This window comes from Molothrus ater, chromosome 3 (assembly GCF_012460135.2).
Source record: "Molothrus ater isolate BHLD 08-10-18 breed brown headed cowbird chromosome 3, BPBGC_Mater_1.1, whole genome shotgun sequence".
Taxonomy (NCBI): Eukaryota; Metazoa; Chordata; class Aves; order Passeriformes; family Icteridae; genus Molothrus; species Molothrus ater.
The window spans coordinates 88,638,240-88,659,166 of record NC_050480.2 but is presented as its reverse complement, the minus strand read 5'-3'; the positions used below and the strand labels follow the sequence as shown (position 1 = coordinate 88,659,166).

Genomic DNA, 20,927 nt, shown 5'->3' with positions numbered 1-20,927 from the left:
TTAATTAGCACTATTATTCCTTTTCCGTCCTGAGTTTACAGCTCTCACACTAACTTAATCATACCAGCATAGCCACACAGAGAAATTATGTGGTTTGCCTCTTTTACTTGCATAGGTTGGTTGTTTATTTCATTAAGGGCAGAAAATTTGTGATCCTATAGAACTTTCACAGCTTTCTGTAATGTTAAAGGCAGAAATTCATTTTAATATAGACTGAGAATATATATTGTAAGTCTGCCTTAAATGGGGCATGCAGAAGTTGCATAAATGCTCAGCAAATTTGCATGCTGTGAAATCTAGAATAAGAATTTAAGATGGGAAAGATAATTTGATGATCACGGCCACCTGCCTGCCCAGGTAGACTTCCCTCCATAGCATGCCATTTCCAGTTGCTTTCCATTGTTTTTCCAGATGGTTGTGCAGCTGTATATGTTGTATAGAAGCTCCATATTCAGTACAGCAATCCTCTATGTGAAAAGCAGTCACATGTCAGTCTTTAATAATTTTCCTATTTTTCTACTAGAGATCATTTTGCATGTCTCAGCATGACAGTTCAGCCAACTGGCTTCTCTTTACATGAATGAAAAAAATGCTTTGTTGGTAAATCTTTATGAAATGGATTAAGACTGTAGGTATTCCCAGTGAAACACTATGCTCAAACCTGTTTAGCATAATTCAGTGGAATTATTTACTTTAGGTTTGTGTGGTAATCAAGAAAAGCAGTCAATGAGATTTTCAAATTATTGTACATTTGTGTAACAAATGGGTCAAGTCTTTAGATTGAATTGGCTGGGATTCTTTTTTATTTTCTGGAAATCTGATAGTGGCTTCAAATCATGTGTGTGTTCTTTGTCTTCCTACATCACAGAATGCATCCTAGTAGTTATTTTTACATTTCTTTGTTGTGGCAGAGAATCTTCCGTTGTTTACGAAACTGAAGGGAGAACAAGGGGTGAGTGTGCTGGTGTGGATGAATGAGGGGCAGTATCAGTATACCCCACAGTTTATACATCTGTGGGGTAAACATCAGCTGCTGAGATTTAATTTTTAATGCTCAATGATTTTTAGTCTTGTTCCCATTATTTTGACATCACATGCAAATCAAATTACTCTCCTTTAATATAAGTGGATCAAAGAGTCTGAAGATCAGAGGAGGGAGAGAGACCTAATGATTTAGCCAAACCTAGCAGCACAGATCTCTGCTCATATCCCCTCTTTCCAAGCTCTCTTGAGTCTGTTAGTGGGTATATTCATGCATTTTGTATGCTAGATTACAGTTTCATAGTCTTAGCTGATACTGGGGTCATGGCCCCGTGGACTGTGCTGTTCAGAGCTGTGTGTGTCACATGGAAACGTTGCTGCTCTCCCTCCAGTTCTGCTCTGCGGCGCTCAGGAGTTGGTACAGTCGTACAAGCAGAGGGCTCGAGAGGCTGCCTGAAGAGCTTGCTAAGGGAATGCTATTCTGGGTCTTCTTTTCTTCTCAGGACCTTTACATGGGTCTCTTGGAACATATCCCACTGTTTTTTCTCCAAGGGCGAGTATAAAAAGAAAAGCAGAAAGACTTGATCAAAAGACAGACATACACAAAATCAGCATAGGTCTCCACTGGCTTCTGGGGATTTGGGAAAAATGCCTGCAGTTTTCTTAGTGCAGTGATGCAATACACACAATAAGCTGCTGTGACCTGAGTTTGCACTGGATTGATGAAATAAGCTTTAGTCTCATAAGCCTTTGTTTAATTAGACATGTCCTCCCAGTGTGGGATTTCTGTTAAAACCTGGTTCACCATTTCAAAATATATAGGCTGTTATGTGGTGGTGTAGAAACCCATTACTAATTTGTGTCAGAACTTCATTGATCACTTATGAAAACCCCCAAACAACCAAAAAACAACAACCAAACATTGGGATCTGATAAGTGAGAGCTCTCTGTGCCCAAATTAAGGTGCGAACAAGACCACATGCCGAAGTCAATAATACTGGTTTTGTTTAACAGTAAATGTGAAGTAGAGAGATAGAAATAGAAAATGGGGGTGTGGAGAGAGGATGAGAGCAAGACAGATTAGGCAGAAGATAGTTACCACCCATGGCACCACCCAGTGCCATCTGTTGATCCTTCTTCACCCTGGGCTTCCTGCTGGTGGGGATGCCAAGGTCATTAAAAATTTTTCATTATTTATACATTTTAGAAAACAAAGGAGTTAATGCTCATTGGCTACTGATTTCTCTCATTCTATTGGCTAATATTATTTAGCCTCTTTCTCTTTTGAGGTGGATTGTGAGTTGGTGGTTGTGATTTCCCATTGCAGGAATTACATTTTACCCAGTCTGAGCTGACTTCAGCACTGTTGCTGAGTTGGCTTTCTTTATGGTCCATAAATTCTGTCATTATCAGTGATACATTCTTCTCCCCAGCTTTGTTTACCTCCTCCTAGGCCTGAGATAACACTTGGACAATAATACCACCTGTCTTATCTCAAGTTCCTGTCACTGTGGTTTAACTTACAGTCCAAGTTTCAGGTATCCCCAGAGGAATATTGTGGGGGGCTTCAGTGGTGTTTGGTGGTTGCAGCTGCCATCTGTCCTGTCTCTTGGGGTGATCTTCATTTGACTGATGATAGGTGTATGAGCAGTTGCTTCTTCACATGGTTTGCCACAGTGGGAATTTTTTTCTGGACACATTAAACAGGATGTGCTAGCTACACCTCCTTGCACCAGCTGTGGGGTTGTCACTTCATTCTGTACTTATCTCATGGCCAAATCTTTGTATGACCTAAACAGTTCTTGAGGCAGACAATTGTGATGTTAAAGTCCTTACATCAAGCACACAAACTTTAAAAAAAAATTAGTTTAAATTCTGGTTGGAGAGGTAATTTAACATGGGGTGATACAGCCACAAGTCAAGGGGTGCTACAATAAATTTTGCAGGACAAGGTATTGCCTACTGAGTTTTTGTTGGACTACATACGGGCTACATGTGTCCTTGGTGGACAGATGTGATATTTTCACGTGGGCCTTCTCTCTCATTTAGAAGGAAGAAGTAAAATAATACTGGAAATTGAATCTAATTGGAAACTGATTATTTTCATTATAGTTTTCTGGTACTGCTAGTTGCCATCTGTGCAGTTCTACTTCATTGGGCTCTTTGTAATAGTTAAACATGTGTCCTGCTACAGGGCTTAAGGGAGAGGTCTGCACAAAAGAAAATATTGTAGAAGGTCACTGAGCTTCAGGAGTTTTTTTTCCACAGGGTATTGTGCTAATGCAGAACTTAGCCAGGAGTGACTCTCTGGGCACAAAAGAGCTAGACATGGAGCCCTGCAGTGCTACAGAGGACAAGAATGTTTTCTTCTGTGACTTCAGTTACTCTGAATTGGTTAATGATGGTTAAATGCCTAAATAAGAAAGTTGGATGCTCTATTGAATTATTTTTTTCCTTCCTAAGTGGAACAGGCTTATACGTAACCACTACTGATTCATTATCTCCTGGTGTATCTCCTGTGATCTGCTTGTATCTCTTGTTGATTTCTTGTCTAATTCTTCAGCTATCAACTTTGAGCAGCTGGGACCCTTGTTTCATTTATGATTCTGAATCTTTTAGAACACTCATTGCTGGGACTGGAAGACACTAGAGGAAATGCTTTTTGAACTTAATTTCATATCTCTCTTCTGATTAGTTTTGAAGCAGCTACTTAACCATGCCAAAGGGCTGACTGAGGTTGTATGAATTTTGAAGTCATCCCTCAGGGTTCCTCTTGGTTTTGATGTCTGTGCACACACTGAGATATAGCAATATTTCCTCCATACAGTTGTGGAAATTATTAATTTACATTCCCGCAAATCATATCAGAAGTATGGCTCTTGTTCCAGTAGTTTAAGTTTTACATATTATCTTCTGCATGGGATGGTAAACCCAGGCAGGCCTGCAGTTTTAATGCAGTATTTCAGATGTAGGACAGCTGAATTCTTTGTCTTGCTTCAAGCAGAAATGCAAACTAGTGGCAGAAAATGGTCCGAGTGAAAATTTGAGTGCAGTTTCCTATGGAGCCAGATGGGTGTGCAGTTAGCAAATTGTTGAATGATTTCAGGACTGAAAGCATTTGTTTGCTGCCTATTGTGGTTTCACGTTCATCTGCATTTGTAGGGTTGAGGGGTATTACAGGATATCACAAGCTTAAATGGTGAGACAATTATTCTTATAGTTTAGATTTTTTTTATGTGATTTTGTCTGCACGTGGTCTTGGTTTTGATTTTGGAGGTGGTCATACCTCTGTCAGAACCAATGGAAGTTCAGTGATGGCCCATTCTTAGGATTAAATTCTATCCTCCAAAAATATCAAAAAGTCTTATTTTGTTTTTAACTGACTATAAAACACACTATTCTTTGTTGTGCCTTTAGACTTTTTGTTTCAGCAAATATCTCTCGATATCAGTTATGTCAGTCTGGAGTATGAATATCGATGTTAATCAATTCAGGTTGTCATATATGATTACTTGGGAAACTGGGAAGGGCTGAGCCACAGCAGTTGTTCATAAGCTGAAAAATCTGTCTGTGGCCTGGAGTATGAATTCATGGTCCCAGGTACAACTGGTTTACTACAGTTACTCAAAATAGGTTGTTAAAGGATGTCCAGAGTCTGTCAGCAGGACTCTGAAGTCTTCCATGTGTCCAGGAAGCAAGTGTACCCAAGCCATGTGGGCAGCTTGAACTCCCGAGATTCCAGAGAAGTCTTCTCCTCCTAGCTGACTGTTGGAGTTCTTCCTGCTAGATCAGTATCTTACATAGGCTCAGGGAACTGTGCTTATTTGTTTGTTTATAGAATTGTGTCTTTTGTTTAAGAAAAAAGCCATGAACTGGTGTGTCTGCATCTGGAGGGGATGGTGCAGCTAATGGTATGATGTTATTGCTGTGTCTGTATGAGAATTTGATAAGCCCATCTAATCATTTAACAGATTATTGTGGGCATGAGAGGCTAAACATTGGGTTTTGTTTTACAGCAAGGTAGCAACATATCTTTCAGACAGAGCACTGTATTTTGCAAAGCCTTTTACAAGAGCAAATAGAATTTACATGTGACTAAGGACTTCTTTTATTTTATAACTATTTTGCTTTTGTTGCTAGTATACTACTAACATATAAAAACAATTAATTTCAGATTTTAATAGACATATTAATCAAACAGATTATCCTGATAATTAATTGCAAAGAATTGCAGAGTTTCAAAGATAAGTATCATTCCAGATCACAACATTTAAACTTCTGTAATATTTTAAGTGTTCTTTCCATGAATTAATCTGCACTTTTGTTTCATTCCTTTGCTTGGAAGGCTGGGAGGGTGCTGTAATGGGTCACTGGAGTTGGCTGAACAAACATGCATCAAGTAAAGCACAGAGGAAAAGACAATATCTTTGGATTATGTTTGCAGCTGTTGCATTCAAGACAACTTCATTGGGAAGCCCACTTCAGTGATGACTGAATATAATGCAAAAAAAATGCTGAAGTTGTCCAGTTTATTTTCAGTTCTTGTAGTTTTTATTATGTGTTTTCTGCCAACTTTTGTAAGACTTGCCAGTCTCTGATGCATTTATGTCTGTTGTCAAATTTAGTTCACATTCAGCCTACAAATTACATTGCTCGTTTCTTTAAAGAGCGTTTTTTCTGAAAACATTTGCATTTTTATAGCTGAATGCATACTCACAGAAACAACACGGCAAGTGAAATTTCCAATACTATTTTGTAAAAGAGAAATAAAAATATTCTGTTTGAAAAAATATGTCAGAGGTTCTAAACAGTTTTGTATTTAATGAAGGCTGAACCCTAATGACAGAAGCTAATGGGGGCTTAACTTAGTGAAATGAAACTGTTAACTTCACAGTAAGTTTGGTCTTATTTGACTGAAATTCCAAAAAAAGCCGAATAATTTCTAGTTCATTCTCAGCTCTTAGTGCATATAGTTCACAGTTTAATAAAAGTAGAGTGTGAAGGAGAATGAGATTTCAGAATAAGTGGGCAAAACTTTTTATTCTGATTCATCTTTGTAATCAGATCAGCTGTATATGTTACTTTTCATCCCAATGTGTGAGATTTTATTGGTTTTCAGAGGAAATTAAACTGCAAAGAGATTTAAATTTTTCACTGACTTAACTGAAGCAACCAGAAAAATTAGAAGACCTAAACTTGAAGTTTGTATTTCATTGCTATTTAAATGAACAACACAAAGCTTAAGATAGGTGTAAATTTGAAATTCTTCCATAGCTGTGTTCCATTCCACATCTGATGTGACATGATAGACAAAGTGAAGCTTTTTGGGAGTTGATTTGATTAGGAGAATGCAGAAGAGGGAGAAGAAAGAACCTTGCCAAACCAGTGCAGACCTCATCAGAGGGCAGTATTGAGTGGGATGCATTTTCTGGAAAAACACAGGATAGATGATCCCAATTGTCAAATTTCTATTTGTGAGAGTGGCAGCTGACTGTTGGAAACAATGGAGAAGCCTTGTTTCACCTCAGCAGTGTTCCCCTTTCATGGCAGCTGGAAGTGAATGTCTTGGTAACAATACAGAAGGATCCAGTGGGACTTTTCTCATCCTTGGGTGTACATGGTTAAAAATATTACTAGCAATGATGGAAACACCAGCACATAATGCGAGCTCTTCTTCAAGGGTTTAAACATAAATAAAAACTGTTTTAGATGTGAGAATTTTCCCCTAGGTTATTCTGGTTGCTGATGGAAACTTTGCTTGAATAACCCAACTTTCCCCTGTGCACTGCATCAGTTTCAAGTTTCAGGTATTTGGGAGTGTCATGGTTTGACACTGGCACAATGCCGGTGCCCCCATGAGAATACCTTCTCCCTGGTTTCTGCTGTGAGATGTGACCAGGAATAAGCAAAGCAGGCTCCCACTTAGGAAAAAAATTATTAACTAAACTACAAGGGAAAGGGAGGGAAAAAAAACACAAGGAAAATGAAAACTCCACAAATACATCTCCTCCTCCTCCCCACCAAATTCCCAATACAATACATCCCCCAAATCATTGACTCTCGGTCCGGCACCACCCTTCAGAATACTCAATCCTCAGTTCATCAGGAGGAAAAGGAGTCCTTATTGTGCCAGTGGTGACCTCTTCCTTTCATGTCCAGTGCTCTCACCACTGAACACTGGACCAGAGCTGCTTCTAGGGTCGACTTTTAAGGATGCTTCGTCCCACTCCAAAAAGGCACAGTCTCAACTTTGGGACTTCTGTCCCCCCCATATTTTTCACCCCCTGGGGCTGAGGGGTACCCACACCGAACCCTCTTGGTCCTGAGGCATTGGCTCCCCCTAAAATGCAGTCCCTGTATCACAAAGAAACATGGCTTTGTCCATGGCTACACAAAAAGAGTCCAGCATAAGCTACTCCATCATCTCTTCCACCTGAGTTCTTCTCTATTTCTCTCGTGGCCCATTTCCTCTTATCTCATCTCTATCTCTCTTCTCATTCAGCTCCAGGAGGATTAGCATTTGTAAGGTTTCCATCATCCAAGAAAAGGGTTAAAGATCTGAGGCTCTGTCTGTCCAGAACTCCCACGGCTGGGGAGTTCTCACCACACCTCCCCTTCTCCTTCTCGGCCAGGCACTATTAAATCTCAAGGTGGCACAAGCACAGGCACAGGCTCTCTCTCTGTCTCTCCAGGGGGAAGGGGTGGCTGCCCGATGCCTCTCAGTGCTCCTCCACCCTTCCATCCTGCAGGGGCCTTCCCCTCCCTTCTGGCCAGGCCCGGCCTACCTCACCCAGCCGCATGGCTGCCCCTGGGCCTACCTCACCCGGCCCCATGGCTGCCCCTGGGCCTACCTCACCCGGCCGCATGGCTGCCCCTGGGCCTACCTCACCCGGCCGCATGGCTGCCCCTGCCCCGCCCAGCCCGCAGCCGGGCAGGGCAGCTCTGAGCCTTTCACTGACTGGAACCCAAGAGAGCCTCCCAGGGCAGAGCCCTGCTTTAACCCCGTGCTCTCAGAGGCAGATCCAATGTCCCAATGGCCACATTAGGTGCCAATATTAAAATCTGAGCACCCATTGGCCTAACTGCAGCATCCCAGAAAACATATTTCCTGTTAAACCACCACAGAGAGTAGCAAGTGGGAAAGGAGCTCCTTGTGCCTCATCCTTTTCTCTGGAAAGCTGCATGTGTATATATGCAGTGGCAGCATCTTTCATGTCTCTTTGTCCATGTGTGGACCACATAAGTGGTAGTTGAAATATCCCATCCCTAGGCCCGATGAGTTGGAGTTCAAGCTTGTCATGAATGTGGAAGTGATGGAATAAGCAGAAAGTGGGAAAGAGGACTGAAATAATTTCACCTGAATGAATAAGAATTTAAAAGTGGGGTTTAGGTTTTCATTATTTTTAAATGACCCTCAGTTAAATGATACATTTCAAGAGTTTGTGCTTTACTTATAAATGCCTAACAGCATTCATGTTTGCTTGTGTTTCTTAAATAGTAGGCTATATATCCTATGTGTAGGGGTCCTTTGTGTGCTGCTTGTGTGCCCTGCTGCCTCTAGGGGTTTTGTTTTCTCTTTTGCAGCTCTTTCAACAGGGTGAAACCCCATCATTACGACTTATCTGAAATCTCTTATCCAGATTTCACTATCTGGACTTGTTAAAAATATGTATAATTATATATATATATATATTTAGTTTGAATTCTTCCTTCTCACATGTGGACCATACCTCTCTCTTGATCCATGCCTATACTATCTTTCTTCTATATTTAAACTGTATACCTTACTAGTCTGTCTCTAGTAATGTAGTTATTTTGTATCTGGATGAAAGGCCTCCATTCAATTCTAAAACCAAAAAAAAATAATGTGATGTTGACTCCAAGACAAGTTCCTACAAACTGCTGACGTTATTCCCGAAACTGTCCTGATACATGAATACCAACAGGGAAATAAATGAAATATTGCAAGTTCAGATTTCATAAATCCAAGAGGAAGCTGATAAAATTTAAAAAAAATAAATTAGAGGGGTAAAATATAAAATGTTGCTCTTAGGCATGACAGATGTCTCCTACTCAACATCTGATTTAAAAATAGCGCCATTATACATTAAAATTCATGAAGTGTTCTTTTGAAATATAAAACATAAAGCACTATCGGTAGCAAAATATTCTGTTAGAAGAAACAAATGCCTAAGAAGAAGCTGGATTCTCATGTGAGGTTACTATGAGAAAACTGTCATAGTCACCCAGGACTTTTGAAGGTGAAGGTAATAAGAACTTGGCGATCCTTTAGCCAACAAGCTAAATTTTCATGATAAATACTAAGTGTACAATTCTAGTTCTCTGTTACTTTGGTTAAGTATTGGAGAGGTTCAGGATTGGTTCTGCAACTATCATCCTTGTAGACTTGTTTATCTTGACTACTGTACTGGGGTTGATTATACAAAAACCTCTAGCCTCTCAATCTATTTTTTCAGTATTTCTTAGAATTTCTACAACATTTACCATAGCTTGATATTTTTACTGTAGAAGGATATATGAATTTTTTATTATGGAAGGGGCATTGGTAAAGTATGTAAGATTTTCCATGCTATGTGTCTTAATGGAAGTTTGACACAACAGCAGACAGTTCAGTATTGGTCAGTACTCAAACACTTTCATAATGGAGTTTCATTTTATTTGCTCCTAAATTGATCTAGGTAAGGCTATAACTAAGAATACTCACTAATTAATTATATGAAAGATTATTACCTGTTATTAACGTTATTCAACCCTCCCATTTGGAAAAACCTGTAGTTTTAACTTTTCAAATTAGCCTTGTTTGAACTGAGATTTTACCTTTCTGGAGACTCTTTCAGATGGTGATGGGTTTGTTGAACCTGTCCTCCAGTTCCTAATTAATGAGCAAGAATGAATAATTGGTATAGTCATGGAAGGCCTGTGAGAAGTTAGGATCAAGTCTGGATGAGCAGGAGCCTCCAAGATAAGGCATTTTCTGAATTGGATTTTTTCCCTATTTCTTACGTATTTTGTGATTCTGGGTAATGCCCTAAAACAAATGCTTTCCCAAGACACCATACATTATTATGCTCTATTTTCTGAGTGTGATGTTGGAGATACCAGGGTCTACCTTACTGAAGGAATGTTAGCAGTACCAGAGAAAAACCTGTCATGAAATGAATTCTGTGTTCAGAGCTTAAAAATGATGAATGAATTGGTGCTCCATTTTCAACAACATGAAATACATTATTGAATAACTGGTTCTTAAATGAGTAGCATTTCTTCTATGCTATAGACATCAGTATTCTAAAAAAGTAGTAAACAATACAATACATATTATAAATAGCAACAATATGTATAGAAAAAATAGTGCATTTGTATATGAGTATAAATATAAGTGAGATACAGGAGTATGACATGAGTTTTCTTATATAAATACAGGAAAACCACCTATCAGGGCTTTTGCAAATTACCCAGGCAAATGTAGAAAAACCTGTTGACTATCTCGCCATTCATGTATGCAAAACAGTATCAGCAGAGAAGCAAATGTAACTTAGCAATGCCAAAAGCTGCCTAAGAAAATGAGATTTCTTTTTCTAAGTCTGTCACTAGGTGTAGGAACTCCAAACTTTGATACTGTCACCATTAGAATGAAGAAAGCAGAAATTGGCAGCTCATCTGGAGAAGAAGGAGTTTGTATTCCTGCACTCATTTTGCATTTCCTTATGTCACTGTGGAGACAGGCACATTGTTCTGTTCAAGCTGGTGGCATCTGGTGTGCTTGCTCAGGGAAGGTTTCAAGTTTGTCTTGAGTTGGAGAGGAGCACTCAGTGGCCTCTGCATGTGAGCCCCAACAACCCCATGCAGTGCTACAGGCTGGGGGCAGAGTGGCTGGAGAGCTACCTGGTGGAAAGGACCTGGGAGTGCTGATCCACAGTGGCTGATCATGAGTCAGTGTGTACCCAGGTGGCCAGGAAGGCTCATACATCCTGGCCTGTATCAGCAATAGTGTGGCCAGCAGGAGCAGGGCAGGGATTGTCCCCCTGTACTCAGCACTGCTGGGGCCACACCTCCAGTGCTGGGTCCAGTTCTGGGCCCCTCACTGTGAGCAAGACATTGAGGGGCTGGAGTGAGTCCAGGGAAGGGCAGTGGAGCTGGTGGAGGGTCTGGAGCACAAGGGCTGTGAGGAGCAGCTGAGGGAGCTGGGGGTGTTTAGTCTGAAGAAAAAGAGGCTCAGAGGGGATCTTACTGCTCTCCACAACTGCCTGAAAAGAAGCTGTAACCAGGTGGGGTTAGTCCCTTCTCCCAAGCAACAAGTGACAGGACAAGAGGAAATGGCCTCAAATTGTACCAGGGGAGGTTTAGGTTGGACATTAGGAAAAATTTCTTCACAGAAAGGTTGTCAAACATTGGACCAGGCTGTCCAGGAAAGTAACTGAATCACCATCCCTGGAGGCATTTAAAAGACTTTTAGATGTGGCACTCAGGGACATGGTTTAGCAGTGGCAGTTGTTTGTTACCTGTTAAAGATCTTCTTCAACCTAAGCAGGTTTGTGATTCTCCCTAGGAGAGCACTGAAAAGACATCAATGTCATATGTTGCCTTTGTTGTAATCCTGATAGTGAACTTGGCTTCCAGAGAAGCTGTTCTGATTTCCAGACACTCTGAGCCATGTAATTTTTGGTGGTTTGTGGAAGGGAGCATTGGTGTTAGAAGGATCTGGCTCCTGAATTTGTGCTTGGAATTGAGGAAATCAAAAGTGCACAGAAGGAGACCTTAGTTGCAGCAACTGATTTTTAAGCCAAAATACTCCAATTTGAAACCTCTTGAGATGCCTCTGTGTTATAGTGTAGGTTCATAAAGTGGCTGTGAGGTTATTCAGACTGTTGACATTTTACCGAGCTACTTTCCAGGCACATAAACCATGAAAAACTTTGAGTTTGTCTGATACATCAGAATGATGTCTGCAGATAAAAGTGGATGAGCTTAAGTTGATTAATTAACCACCATAAGAGGTTTAGTGTGATAATCTATAGATCAGATTATCTAACAATATGTGCTTTCTTTCTGCAACTCCTGCTTCACCTGTGTTCTTAAATTACCTGAATGAGTATCTGGCTGCTGGGTTCAGGGTGACTCTTTCCTTGCTGCTCACTGCTGGTAGAGGAAAAAAACAGACTTCCTTGTTTGGAAAGTTCAACATTTGTACTCAAATGTCTATTAGTGCACCTTAATGTTAAAAAAAAACAACCCTCAAACACAGATCCTTAATTTATATCTTGTTGTTTTGAGTTAAAGCCAGAGGGCTCACAGTTTTGACTGCTCGGACAGCATATGGGCTGTTTGCTCCTGTTTTTTTAAAAAAGGGGTGTTGCTGCTCTGTGTCAGGCAGGAGAAGCCCTGGTCACTCCTTGGCTCTCCTTTCCCTGAAGAGAAAGGGAGCGTTCTGAAGTCTTCAAGGGCAGAATGGGAGAGTGTGGTGAAGACACAAAGGCGCAGAATGCAGAGCTGGTGGGGATCATGTGCTGCATGGGTCAGTAGCGCAGCCGGAGCTGGGCTGGCAGGGCTGCCTGCGGGACAGGGCAGAGCTCTCTGCAGGGAAGCTTCTCTCTAGGGGCTTTCTGTGGGTTTTCCTCCTCAGCTGGTGTTTATGTGGTCATTTACCTGTTTTCTGCTTCAACTGGGAAGTTTCATTTGGTGTGCTCTGCTCTGAGCTCGAGCACACTGAACACTGCCACTGTGTTTTTTCTCTTGGCGTGCATTTGCTTTTCTGGGAGCATTTGGGTTTTAGATTTAAAATCACAGGTGTGGTATTTTGGTGGCCTTTCCCCCCTTTAATACTGATGTCTGTCACAAGATGACAGGTGTCAGCTTTCCTCTTATGCTTTTGGGTCTGTCAGTTACAGAATTTTTCTGAGTGTTTGTGTAATATATATGTATATATATAAAGGATCGAGGGTAGTAACCATCAATTCTTTTGTGTATGTTAGCATTTTAATTGAAAACAGAGTTTAAATGAATAGTGACTTTGTATTCTAACATGATACAAGAAAGTGGATTTTTCAACCTTTTGTTTTTCTAACTGTCATCAAAGTAACATTTCCCAAAATGTAAACTTCTGTGTACTTGGTAAAAATTAGGTGGGATTACCTTAGTAAAAAAGACACTTTGTACACATTGTGAAATTCTGCAATTGAGAAACTTTGTGTTCTTTTTAAAAGAGCTACTCATAATGAAACAGTTAAAAGTGAAAGTGTTTCTGGAATTATTTTATTTCTGATATTTTCTGCTCTCTACGTTTTGCTTAATCAAAGCTCCCACCTTGTTATAGTAAATAACTTACGTCAGAAATGGTGTCTTGCTAGATGAAGGTTTTGGAGAAATGTATGTATAGCAAAAGATTTTCTTAATCTGCCAGATTTTTTTTTCCCGGAGTACAGCTTTGTGCTCTAGTTTCTCTATCTCCTCTTTATTTGGGTCTTCAAGTAGAATAAAAGACTGTAGAGCTGTTAAGTGGGGGAAAAAAGGCATATGCCAGAAGCTTAGAATATCTTGAGTGGTGTGGAAAAGCATTTAGGAAACAGCAACTCTTCTGCACAGAGCCGAACGTACAAGTACAGTTCACATACTGCCTGAAGATTTCATTGCCACAGTGAGCTGTGGCTATAAAAGTTATAGGTGTGTTAAAAAGGATTGGAAAAAACCCAGAAAAAAAATGTATCTATGACTATTAAATGCAAAGATATGAATGAACATGTAGAAAGTCTGTGAGTCACATAAGAGGACTATGCAAAGGCTTCACAGGCTTTTACTTGTTTTTGCTTCTGTTCCTCAATAGTCATTTCCCACTGCTCTTAGGAACCCCATAAGGTGCTCAGTTTGGCCCAGGATGAACTCTTGTATAGTGTCTTGCTGTTTTGAAAGACTTCAGTATCACACTAGAGATTTGAAAGACCTTCTGTGAATTTATTTTAATTTAATAATTGTTATGTTTGACCTACCTGAAAACTGTATTTTTTAATGTGAAATACAGGACCTGGTTCAATCCTTTAGTGATGGCAATAGGTACATAGGGATTTTGTTTTGCTGCCTGAGCTCATTGCTCATTCTCAGCCACACTGCAAATAGCCTGAGTCAATGAAACAGTTGCAGTTGTGTTGTACATTGCTGAAGGGCTCTGGCTATTTTAGACTTGCACAGGTGGTCCGAGTCCTAACACACTGTGACTCCTGCTCTGGGGAGCTCTGGGATGGTGACCAGGCTCTGTAGCAGTTTTGCTGGCTGTGGCCCTGCTCAGGTAGCTGGAGACAACTCTTGTGCTGGGGTGGTGGTTAAGTTTTCTCCAGTGTGGCTTGGCAGAACACATGCTTGTGCTCCCTACCCATAAGTGGGATGCTTTCTTACTCTGAGTCCATTGCATTTATTATTTCTGCTCAGCATTTAGTGGGCAATCATTGATGCTGACTGTCATGCCAGGGAGCAAACTGCTGGCAGTGGTTGGGCCCCATACCTGGGTTAGTGGGCATCCCTGCTTATTTTGCAGAGGGTTGAGAGTCCTTTCCCTGGCTGAAGCTGTAACTAGCCCTTGTGTATTTGAACAAGGGTGCTGTGCCAGTTGAAAAGCATAATGATTGAAAAAGTTAGCTTTCATATCACAAGTTTTCTATTGCCTAATACACTAGTAACAATTTGATTATATAGATCATGAGTAGCATTTATAGTTCTTAAGAGTTTGCCATGACCTTTTCAGTGCATTTTGAGTTCCAGTTGATTTTTTCAAGGCAGTTAGATTTTTGTCAGTAGGCTACTGTAATACCTGAGGGGCTGTTGCCCCGGAGGAACTCACCTGGAGTGTCAAGAAAATCATGCTGTGATGTACTGAAAATAACATTTCTGTGCTATTATTTTGATTAGATATTTTGGAGCTTTTGTGGGCTATTCTGTTTTTAAAATTTATTAGAAAATTAATTTTCTAAAGGTCTTAATAAAAAAATCTTCTGCATCGTTTGTAGAGCTGTTAAAACTTTTGTTTTTCCTTTTTACCTCTAGATGAGCGTGACAAAGTACAAAAGAAGACATTCACAAAATGGATAAATCAGCATCTCATGAAGGTCAGTTGTTATTTCTGTTATGTCTGGATGACTGATTGCTACAGCAGCGATTGTGTCTTTTACTACATGTTTGATTTCAGGATGAAGCTGTGTCACATGTAAGGAAGATCTTAAATTGTGAGGGTTATGCATGTGCTTTGTCTTTGAGGAGTCATGGGGGAGCTGAAATGCTGCCCAAGGTGATCTGATGGAGTACTTGAATTTGAAATTAAAATGAGTCAAAGTTGATTTCTTTCTATAAGGCTTGGCTCATTTTTGGAATTTGTGTGTCATGGCTGTAGTACCACAGCTAAGGCAAATGAAGGGAAAAAATATTTGAAATACCATGCTGAGGAGAGAGGGAATGACCTTGAGAGATCTCTAGACCATCCTGTGGCATCATTATGCTGCTCATGGATTAGAAATAGAGGCTTTCCAGGGGCAAAAGTCACTTTTCAATATCTTTCTTTTCAATAGCAGTGAACTTTGCTTCAGGGACAGAGCATATTATTTTAACACCATTTACAGATTTTAGTTGACAGAGAACTAAAAGCTGTGAGTTCACCTTTACTGCATGGCCCTTCAGTTCCAAATTTGCTAAATTTGCTCTCTCTGGAGAAACAGATTGTATAATTACTTGACATAACTTCCTTTGATATTCCCCCTCACTCTGAGGTTGAATTCATGTAAAATTCACCTTAGATAAAAATGTATCTGAGTTGATAAAAATAAAAACTGTCAGAGTTGAGATTTAATTAATGAGTGCAATGTTAAAATTCTGTTGGAAAGATCTCCTTGTATTCATGTTTAGAGAAAAATAGAGTTTTTTAGGGAACAACTTCATTATTTCTCTCTTTCTTGTGGCTACTCTTGCAGGTATTTGAGCAATATTGGACGCTGAAACAAAAGAGAGTTTCTACAGGGTTGTGGATGTTTAAAACTACCTTTTTTTCCCTCACATCTTTTAAAATTTTGAAATGTATGTAGCTCTTGGAAATGGTGTGATGTTGGAAACTAACCAGGCTTGGAACTGAAGTTCGACTCAAATTTGTCTTTTGCAAGAGACCTCTCTTGCAGAGGGATCTTTTAGTCCTTCTCATCATGACTGAGCCATCAGCCATCATCCTTCTATCAGCCTCTGTGCAGCATAAAACCTTTCTGTGGGCAGGGTGAGTCTGGAGTCACAGAACTGCTCATCCTAATAGGTTTCCCTTTGTGAATAAACCCAAGGGAAACATAGTGTATCTAGAAACAGCTGCTCCAGGGACCCCTTCTATGCAGAAGCCTCCTCCCTTTTTTCCTAAAACATCCAAGTGGCCCCATGTCCCTGCAGAAAATTTTACTTGCTAATAAGAAAAGACAGAAGGCAGTTCTGCAGCCTTCCTTTAATGAGTTTTGCCTCATGTTTATAATATAAGAAATGTATCCATTGTAGAATACTTCAGAGAAATTAAAGGAAAAAAAAAGCATCCAGGAAGGTTGCCAGGACTCTGGAAGTAAAATGCAATATCCAAATTAACCATCAGGCATTTCTTCATCTAATTGAGAGTAATTGTTGTCATGTTTATAGGGTCTACTCATGTTTTTGTGTATTAAAGAAGCATTTTAAAAATGCAGCTTTAGTTTTCTGTGGGATGCAGATAAGCCTATGTCAAGCTTTTTGGAGAGCAATCCTTTAATATGGGTTAAAAATAGTGCCTTATTTTACAGAAGAGCAGTGTACTGAAAATTATATTTCTATACAATTTCATTTTACACATTTCTAAAATATGCACAGTCATCATTTCCATGCTGTCAACCTCTTGGGAGTAGCTTAAAAGAGATTTAGATTCTAAACCCATAAAGAAATGAGGGTAAAGAGTTCACTCTAAATCCTTTTGCATTGCTTGCCAAGGTCAGTGGCCTTAGGCCTTCATTTCCAAATAGTTCTGGGTTGGGTGATTGCAGAGGAATAGATACAGAGAGAAGAGACAGATGGGGTCTATTGACTGTGTGTATTGCTGGCCTTGATCTTCATCTCAAATTGCTCACTTTAGAATTCAATTTAAGAGTTTCTAGTTCATACAAATATATTTTGACTATAGCTCTTCCATTAACTTGGAATTTATGTAGCAACTCAACTTTGTCTTCTGGAAACAGTTTGAAAGTGGTGATACAGTTGTCAGATTTCTGTTCTTAGACATTGTTTCTAGAACCATGACTTGTATGGAAATTAAAATCAATGTTTCAAATGTTCTCTGTCTTAAGACATAGGGACATAGAAAGCTAACATGATAAGGTGGAGGGAATGTAGAAAAATAGCCCAGTAAATGAGTGCATTTCTAGCAGAGACAATGGCCCTCTCCTAGTCAATGCCCTAAGTTGAACTTGAGCCCTCATTTCTAGCTACCTCATATTTAATACAAATCATATTCAACTCATATTTGCACATTCACTGTGAATACCTTGTTTCAGACGAACCATTTGGGAATTGTCTCACTTCAGGCATTGCAATAGATTTATTTGAGCTGGTTACCCAGACTTGTTTAGTAGATAACTGAGGGAACAGGCCCTTTTCAGTGTTCCTCCACTAAGACATCTACCTAAGAGGAAGATTAATTTTATCCTAGAAATGCTTTTGCTCCACTGACTGTAAAAGGAAGTCATGTCTGTCATGTGTAGGGTCCAACAAGAAGCAGAAAAGATGATAGTGAAAATTATGAGAGTTCTTGGGAAAGACCAGACCACACATGTGGACATGTCCCCACTATGGGCATGGGGATGGATCACATTTTAATTTCATCTTTTTTCCCCTCCTATTTGTGCTCTTTGCTTTCTTTTTCCTCTTTCTTTTCTCTGTGCCCTGATTATTCTTTTGCTTTTGTTTTTTCTCTTTCTTTTCTCATCTCTTTTCACATTTCCCTTTCTTATTTAGTGCTTTCCTTCCTCATTCTAATTAAACTTCTATTTTCCTGCAGTCCTTGAGAAAGTCCCAAATTTGCATGCTTTTATACCAATATATCTAAGAGGTTTTATTCTAGGTCAGCAGCAATTTTATGAGTTCCCATCTTTTGCTGGGGAATGGCATAGGAGCCTACTGTCACTCTTCTAATTAAGTTCTATATTTATGGGATTTACTGAGTAACCACAAAGAACCAGATGACTATAAATATTTACTCTTCTGCTGTCTGTTGCCCATCTCTGGTTGCATTAGATTCAAAGTGTGTAAGTGCATAATATTTAAAATTCAGTGTTAGTCCCTTGTCAGTTTAGTTGAGCAGTAAAGCATGTTATGTGCTTTGCTAAAATAGGAACATAGTCATTGCAGAAATATTTCCTGCTCGTGTTCTTGAGATACCTAGTTTTTGACAGGTATACAGTGTGTTATTTGCAAAATTCAGCTGTTCAAGTTATCTTTGAATTCCACAGTTTAAGGTCAAGTGGACTGTCACTAAGTTTTTTTAATGCTGAAATTTTTCTTTTGAATTGATAACAGATTTTCTGAGGACTGGTTGGAGCTTTAGACTTGCTAAGGCTACTGTTTGCTGTCTGATGGTGTGGCTCCAGTTTAAATGTAATCTTTTGTGTCTTGTTGACATACAGACTGGAGAGGTGAGATATTGGACTTTAGACTTGCCTGCTGCTGTGGTATGAGCTTCCAGGGAGAGTTCACATGCCAGTGCAGTGTGGTGGTGGGGCAGAGGTCTCCTCTCTTCTTGGAAGCAGCCTCTGCTTCCAGCAAGTGTTTCATGCTGCTGCTGTAAAAATAGGGTGTTAAATCTTGCTTGAGCAGTAAGTAACCCTTGATGTGACACGAGCAGGTAAATTTGTGGCTGCATCTTTTATTCTAGTGTAGTGTTCTCATGGTGCTAAAGTGCCCAAGGAGAAATCTAGCCTCCGTGAAAGCCCAGAAATTCTTCCTGACATCCTTTGAATTCAAAACCACAAAACTTAAGGAAATAGTGAGGCATGTATGAAACACCAGTGGAGGATGAGATGAAAGTCAGAAAATAAAAGAAGCTGTTGATGAAAACAGAATAAAAGCAGATAAATTCCTCTTTGTTGTTGATTTTCTTTTTCAAATCAATTAAAAATATTTTTATAGTGCCGGTCCGAGTGCTGAGAGATTAAATGGGCTATTTTGAAATACTTTGTTTCTTTATTAGAACTTAGGATGTACAGAAAATAAAACTAAAGGCAAGGCAAGCAGAGACTGGCTAGTGATAGAGTGAACACTTCCCTTCAAGGGAAAATGTTTCTTCCTTTTCATGGAATAAAAAGTTGTAGAGAGCCTCTTAATTGGCCTTCGAGCAACACCCTGTGTGCCTGGGCAGCTCCCTGGAGAGGGACAGCTGTCCCCTCCATGGCACTGACAGGGAGCCCAGCCCCCTGGTGCCACTTGCAGTGTGGGTTGGATTTTGGGACCCTTGGCTGACCATACATTGGGAGAAACAAGCTGCTGATGGGAGCAATGGGCAGCATACCTTCACATTCATTAGTTGCTCCAAAAGTCACTTTAAAAGGTGTTATTAGCCAGGAGGCTTTTGTAAGTAGCTGGACAAAATGCTTTTGAAAACTGTTGTTTTAAAGCCCAGTGTTTAAACCATGTACTGTATTGCAGTGGTAGTGCATTAGTGAGAGAGAGAACAGCTTTTTGTTGTGCAAAGACCGAATGAATAATTCAGAATAGAAACCTGAAGTTATTGATTCCTGGGTGTCCTTCAGGCAGCACAGGGTTTGCAAATGGCCTCTTAGGTCGATTGCTTTGTGAAATGTTCAGGTATGACCTTAATGGCAGCAGGATCGACTATTCCTGATAGAGCTCAGTCATTCCTTGCTGAAAGCTGGCACTTTACTGACACTGGTGGTTATCATTTTAGATAGCACTGCTCTCAGTATCTTCTTTTCCAGCCTGCAGTTAAAATGTTATTTAAAATTCCCCACCTCTGCTTTTAGAAATGAGTACTTTGTAGCTCTACATTTATATTAAAGGATGAGGCACTGGTGTTAGCCTAATGGTAGTTGCTTTTAAAAAAATTCTCAATTTAACACCTTTTGATTTTGAAACACACTCAGAAAAAGCCCCCCCCCGCCTTGTTAAATAAATTAAGACTGACTCCTTGCTGTGCTGGTGCATCTAAATGAGCACTCTCATTTGTATACTCTCTTCCCAGTTTATTCTGACAGCTGCTGCAAACTGTGTTGGGCACAACTTCCATAAAATTCCACTTCAAGGTGGTCCCCAGCTTGCTTTAGCCATTGAGTGCAGCTAAAGGATCAGTATTTCCTCCTCTATTTTGGAATTCAAGCTATGCCTACTGTCTTATGGGTGGACAGAAGAATATTTCAGTTTTTCAGTTTTTCTCCTAAAGTTTTTTCCTGTTGTTTTCAGGACTAATTCTAAAAGGTCTTGAAGTGTTTTTTCTTTCAGACATAGCCCTTCTGAAAAAATAAATAAAAACGACTCTTGAAGAACATAATCAGTTAATGGTGCAAAGGAGTTTTTGGTATTTTCCCTGGAAGTATGCACAATTGCAGTTTATTCATTGTGTACACATTTTTTTCAAAAATTCTTCATTTGGAGGTAAACCACACTGCTTAGTATGATCTGTAGCCATTTGCAAAGCAGATCAGCAAGGAAACTGGAGACTTTTTTGGTGTTTAATTAAAGTTTAGATGAGGGAGTAAAGTAACCAGGAAACAGTGAGGAAAACTAGTGACAAATGCCACAAGTTAAAGCTGCAAAAGAGGAGGAAATTGTACAAATTTTTAAAGGATAATGATGAATTGCATCACAAAAATCTCTCTGCCAGTAAGCAAATAAATAAATAAGCAAGTTCAAGTCAATAAAAATGGTGCCACAGATTTTAAGTTTAT

The 20,927-nt window shown here is 39.8% G+C and overlaps 1 protein-coding gene across 8 annotated transcripts in view; it reads left to right on the top strand.

Annotated features, from left to right (window-relative positions):
• The window catches only part of DST (dystonin), a 294,261-nt gene that overhangs the window by 73,967 nt on the left and 199,367 nt on the right, over nucleotides 1–20,927 (top strand). For all 8 annotated transcript variants that reach the window (XM_036379370.2, XM_036379365.2, XM_036379364.2 and 5 more), the window contains one exon: nucleotides 15,031–15,092. In XM_036379370.2, the coding sequence (XP_036235263.1) occupies nucleotides 15,031–15,092 (62 nt within the window). The remainder of the gene's footprint in view (nucleotides 1–15,030; nucleotides 15,093–20,927) is intronic.